This window comes from Salvelinus sp. IW2-2015, linkage group LG19, assembly GCF_002910315.2.
Source record: "Salvelinus sp. IW2-2015 linkage group LG19, ASM291031v2, whole genome shotgun sequence".
Lineage (NCBI taxonomy): Eukaryota > Metazoa > Chordata > Actinopteri > Salmoniformes > Salmonidae > Salvelinus > Salvelinus sp. IW2-2015.
Genome location: NC_036859.1, coordinates 6,392,842 through 6,398,463, shown reverse-complemented (window position 1 = coordinate 6,398,463; position 5,622 = coordinate 6,392,842). Strand labels below are relative to the sequence as shown.

Below are 5,622 nucleotides of genomic sequence, written 5' to 3'. Positions count from 1 at the left end.
AATAATTAGTGCAGACATCAACAAACTATGAAAAACACATGAAATCAAATGCTCGTAATCAAAATGTTAAGAAATCAAAATATATTTGAGAATTTGAGAGTTCTTCAAAGTAGCATCTTGAGACAGCTTTGCACAACTCTTGGCATTTTCTTAACCAGCTTCATGAGATGCTTTTTCCAAAGTCTTGAAGGAGTTCCCAACATCATGCTGGGCACTCTTGATGCCTTTTCCCTTCACTCGTTTTCCAAACTCATGCAGAGAAGAAGACGGAGAAAAACCAAAACAGCACAAACCTTCCTTGTTACCTGTATATTTGCATGTGACTGTTCAAGTAAATGTGTTTTTGTTAACATTTTCCGTGGAAAATTATTTAAGGTAGTCCTTGTGCATAGACAAGTTCTTGATTTATTAAACTTTGCAAATCATGCGTGTTTTTGTCTGACATACATTTTAAAAGGTAAAATCTGAGTCCCTTCAGTAATCACTCTGTTACGTGAATTGCCCAGTAGAGCAAGCAAGCATTCTTCTCTCTCTCTCTCACACACGTCATCTCACATCAATCACTCACGTCACTCACCTCCACTCACTCACGTCACTCATCACTCACTCACAGTCCTCAACGATCACATCACTTATCACTCACTCACAATCATCACTCACTCACTCACCTCACGTCACTCACGTCACTCACTCACTTGCACTCACTCACTCATCTCACTCACTCACTTCACTCACTACTCAGGTAATACAATTAAAAGCTGACTCAAGAAAAGGTAACATTTGTCTCTCTAAAGAGACAATATACTGTATATAATTTCATCTCTGTAGGTCATTGGTTCAAGACATTTGTTTTCGAGTCCCCTATATTTGAATCAAATGATTGCAGCCAGCTCTGTCAATATTAATCTCTGAATGGTTTAGTTGTTGCTCTTCAACGCAATCCATGTTGAACATCTACTGTGGAAGAGTTTTATTTCATCCTTTTGACATCAGCAGCAGACCTGTGGATTTCACCTCTTTACAGGGTTTATGGGAGCATAAAAAGCGACAGGGCTTTCCTTCCCTGCTTCCAGGAATTAATGAAGAGAGAGATGTCACACTAATTTGGAGAGGTAGAGAGGAAATAGGGCCAGCCATACTTGTGTTGGAAAAGGGATCACACACACATTCTGTGTATCTAACTATGAATGTACGAATCAAAAAGTACCTGTGCCAAACTATTCGGGCGAGAAAACACCTCAAAACAACTGACTGAAGATTAGTCAGTGTCTGTGTCTGGATATGATTTATTCATAAACCTAGGCTACTCCCTTTTCTCCCAGTGGCTCTGTTCGGTTCAGCTCCGTCGTATAACAACGTCTGAGGGGGAGGGGTCCTTCAGTATCAGGGTCTGTCCTGTCCTGGCGGGGTCCCAAACCAACTGTCTCCCCACAATCTGTCTCCCATCTCATATAGAGCATACACTCCAATGAGCATATGAGACAAGCAGTGGTCCCCATGGCTCACACATGACGACACAGCTGTAGAGAACGAGAGACAGAAAGTGGGAAGACGGAAGGAAATCAGATTATTAATAAAGATAGTCAGACCATATTAACATGAAAGCTAAAGCAGTCACGGTTATCTGTTTCCCATCTATCTGCTTCTTTAGCAGTCCATTTCAAATGCAACTTAATGGCATCCCTTCATTGGAGAGTTTGTGTTTGAGATTTCAAAGTTGTTTTATTTTACCATAAACGCCCTTCCCTTTTAGTTTCACAAATGTAATCTATTCCTTAATAATAAATATAAGTTAGAATGAAAAACACTATTACTTAGGTTTGAATTTTTCAATGATAAAAAAAAAGTACCATTAACATTTCAAATACACATTTCCATAGCCATACTAACAATAAAATAGAACGATTGCCAAGGGAAAGTTCAAATTTATTTAATCACAGGCTCAGTTTTCTAGAGTTTTTTGCTAAATATTTGTCATAATTCTGTTCAGTGCAGTGGCGCTGGACTCTTCTCAGGAGGTAACGAGAGGTCTAACACCACGCACTGCCATCTCTGTTTTGAAGGACTAGAGCGGAGGTCAGGCTGCGCACAGTCTCTGTCCCTGCAGGGTCTGACAACGTGTTACCCCAGTCAACTGTTCTCTCAGTCGTCCGGGGCAAAGAGGAAGGAATTACAAGGAATAGCATAAAAGACTGAGTGGTTACGCCTCCCCTTATCTCGTTTCCTCCACGCTGAAATTAATGGAAGGGGCTCTTTTCCGTCTCGGAAAAGTAGGAGACAAAGCTCATGTAAGCGTGGCATTGATTTAATATAACCCGTCCCCGTCTTGATTCGTTGTTGTTTTTTCACGGATACTCATGTTCAGGAAGCTTACCAATGGCCACGCCGAAACAGTCTTCAGCAGCAAGCAGGATTAACTTCAGAAGCCGTTAGCAACGAACTTTCACAACGTAAATAATTGTGTCCCGGCCACGGCGGCTGCGGTAAAACGAGCGCGTCGCGATGCCGGCGCCAATCCAAGATGTGGATCGGCAATGGTGGTTATTGTGGTGATCGTTCTAACAGATTGCCTCGACCACCGGACTGTTCTGTAACCTAAATATGTCCAGTTTATCACAGGTAAGGAATTGGTTTTTTGTTCAAGGTGGATTGGAGAAGGAAGAGGAGAAGGAGGGTGTTTAGGTTTGGGCCGCAGCAGCAGTGCAAGTTTTGGAAGTTTAAACGTACACTTTGAATTAAAGTTCCATGGCGTGCCTTGATGATATTCCAACACTGTTGTGACGACTTTATGCACGATTTGACAAAGTTTTAGGAAATCGTGTGACCGAAAAATGTTAACTGGCATGTGCGCCTGGTCCTGACAACAGCGACCAAACCAGTTGTTTGTGTTAGATTTGGTGCATCAATAATCTACAGTTTGTGGACCTGGGTAGCCTTACAACATTATTTGTGGTTTTAATTTAGCAAGTACTTTCCACTACAACGTTTTCTGACCCCCCAAAAATAGTACCAGTCAAAAGTTTGGCCACAGCGTACTTCATTCAAGGGTTTTTCTTTATTTTTTAAAAAACATTTTCTACATGTAGAATAATAGTGAAGACATCAAAAAACTAATGAAATAACACATATGGAATAATGTAGCAAACCCAAAAAGTGTTAACAAATCAATATAATTTTCGATTATTAAAGTAGCCACCCTTGCCTTGAATGACAGTTTGGGCACAACTCTTGGTAATCTTCAAGTCCAGCTTCATGAGGTAGTCACCCTGGAAAATGCATTTCATATCGTGTGCCTTTGTTAAAAGTTCATTTGTGGATTTTCTTCCTTCTGTAATGCGTATTGAGCCCAAATCATTGTGCTTGTGATGTGGTAGGGTTGGTATAATGAAGTGCCCTATTTGGTAAAGAGACCATTCATATTATGGCAAGAACAGCTCAAATAACAAAGAGAAATGACAGTTCTATTATATACTTCTAAGACATGATGGTCGTTCAAAAGTCCGGAAAATTCAAGTAACTTATGAAAGTTCTTAAAGTGCAGTCCAAAAAAAACCATCAAAGCGCTGATGATGAACTGAATCTCAATGCGGACCGCCACAGGAAAGCGAAGAGCAGAGTTACTCGCTGTAGAGAATAAGTTCAATTAGAAGTTACCGAGCCTCAGATAATCGCAAATTAAGCTGCAGCCAAATAAATGCTCACGTTCAAATTACAGACATCATCTCAACATCCAACTGTTTGCAGAGGAGAACTGCCATGTCAGGCCTCCATGGTCGAATTGCTGCAAAAACCACTACTAAAGGACAAACCAATAAAGAAAGAAGAGACTTGCTTGGGCAAGAAAACCACGTGAGCAATGCGACATTAGAATAAAACCTGGATCTCCTGTTGTCTTGATGAGTCCAAATCGTTTCGATGTTTGGTTAATTGCCGCTGCTGACAGAAGTAGGTGAACGAATGATCTCGATATGTGGTTCCACCGTGAGAGCATGGAGGAGGAGTGATGGTGTGTTGCTTTGGGTCGTGGTCATATTCCAAGGCACACTTAAACCAGCCATGGTACCACAGCATTCTGCAGCGATACGCCATCCATCTGGTTTGGCTTAGTGCTATCATTTGTTTTCAACAGCATTGACCCAACACCACCTCCAGGCTTGTAAGGCTATTTAAGCCAAGGAAGAGAGAATGGAGTGTGCAATGATGCCTGGCCTCCACAATCACACACTCAACCCAATCTAGATGTATGGGATGAGTTGGACCGAGTAGTGAAGGAAAAGCAGCAAGTGCAGCATAGACATTCGACTGGAAAGCATTCAGGTGAACTGGTTGGAGAAATGCCAAGAGTGTGCAAAGCTGTCTTCAGGCAAAGGGTGTGGCTACTTGAAGAATTGAACACTGTGTTTTGGTTGCTACGTGATTCAATTGTTTATTCTACATGTAGAAAATAGAAATTAGCTGGCTAATAAAGTCAGTCAGCTAACGTTAGCTAGCTAACGTTACAACATCAGATGAACTAACATCAGATGAGCTAACCAATTCGCTATAGTATTAACTTAACTGGTATAACGTTACGACTCCKTGCCGATCCTGAAGTTATAACGCGTTAGTTGCTTACTGGACCCTGGCAATCTATGTGAAATGTTGACTAGTTAACTAGCTAATGAACTAACTACTATCTGTGAACTAATGTTTTCCCTSTACAATATGTGGTTAATGTTAATGTTCAGAATGAGAGAATTTGGTAAAAATGAGGCGCTGCTTAAACAAGTGGATTGGGGCTCCTGAGTGGYGCAGCGGTCTAAGGCACTGCATTTCAGTGCTAGAGGCGTCACTACAGACACCCTGGTTTGAATCCAGGCTGTATCACATCCAGCTRTGATTGGGAGTCCCATAGGGTGGTGCACAATTGGCCCAGCGTTGTCTGGGTTTGGCCGGTGTAGATGTCATTGTAAATAAAAAAAATATGTTCTTAACTGACTTGCCTAGTTAAATAAAGGTTTTTAAAAAAAAGTGTAGCTAGGCCTGGCTTAAGCTGGAAGCCACTATAGAGGTGAAAGGAACACCACACACTTCCCCTCTTTCTCACTTTTCCAATACAGTGGATAAAAAGGAGTATGCCAGGTGTACTCTCTGCCTGAAAGAGATCCATTATGTCAACAAAGGGTCTCATGCTCTGCGGCTGGCACATTGTAGAACAGATGTCTACAGGCAGAAAGTGTACAATGTAATAACCTGCAGTGTAGCCCAAAGATATTGATTTTGTGTTGAACTTCACAGTACAACTTGTGTGTGAGTGAGGGGGGGGGGTTAATTTTATTTTTTATTTTTTATTTATTTTTATTTTTTTCCTAGGGGTGGATCAGCTTAATATTGCGGAAAGAATGTTGCTTCCAATGTAATTGTCTGCATCATTTCCAATCCCCCATATTTTTTGGGGTAAATATATATATCCATACACGCATGCATACATATACACATATATACATACACATACCTATATAGACATACATACTTTTTTAAAGAATATACCTTTATTATTATTCCCCGCAACCCTACCACCGCTCCCCCAATTGGAGTAAACTAATAAACACTTCTGCTTTTACCTTCAATTTATACATCTTA

At 40.9% G+C, this 5,622-nt stretch overlaps 1 protein-coding gene across 1 annotated transcript in view; it reads right to left on the bottom strand.

Moving 5' to 3' along the window:
* Positions 1 to 600, bottom strand: part of LOC111979555 (hydroxysteroid 11-beta-dehydrogenase 1-like protein) — a 5,088-nt gene extending 4,488 nt beyond the window's left edge. Inside the window, exon 1 of the mRNA XM_070449112.1 lies at positions 578 to 600. Within this exon, the coding sequence (XP_070305213.1) occupies positions 578 to 600 (23 nt within the window). The remainder of the gene's footprint in view (positions 1 to 577) is intronic.
* Between the last annotated feature and the right edge of the window lie 5,022 nt (positions 601 to 5,622).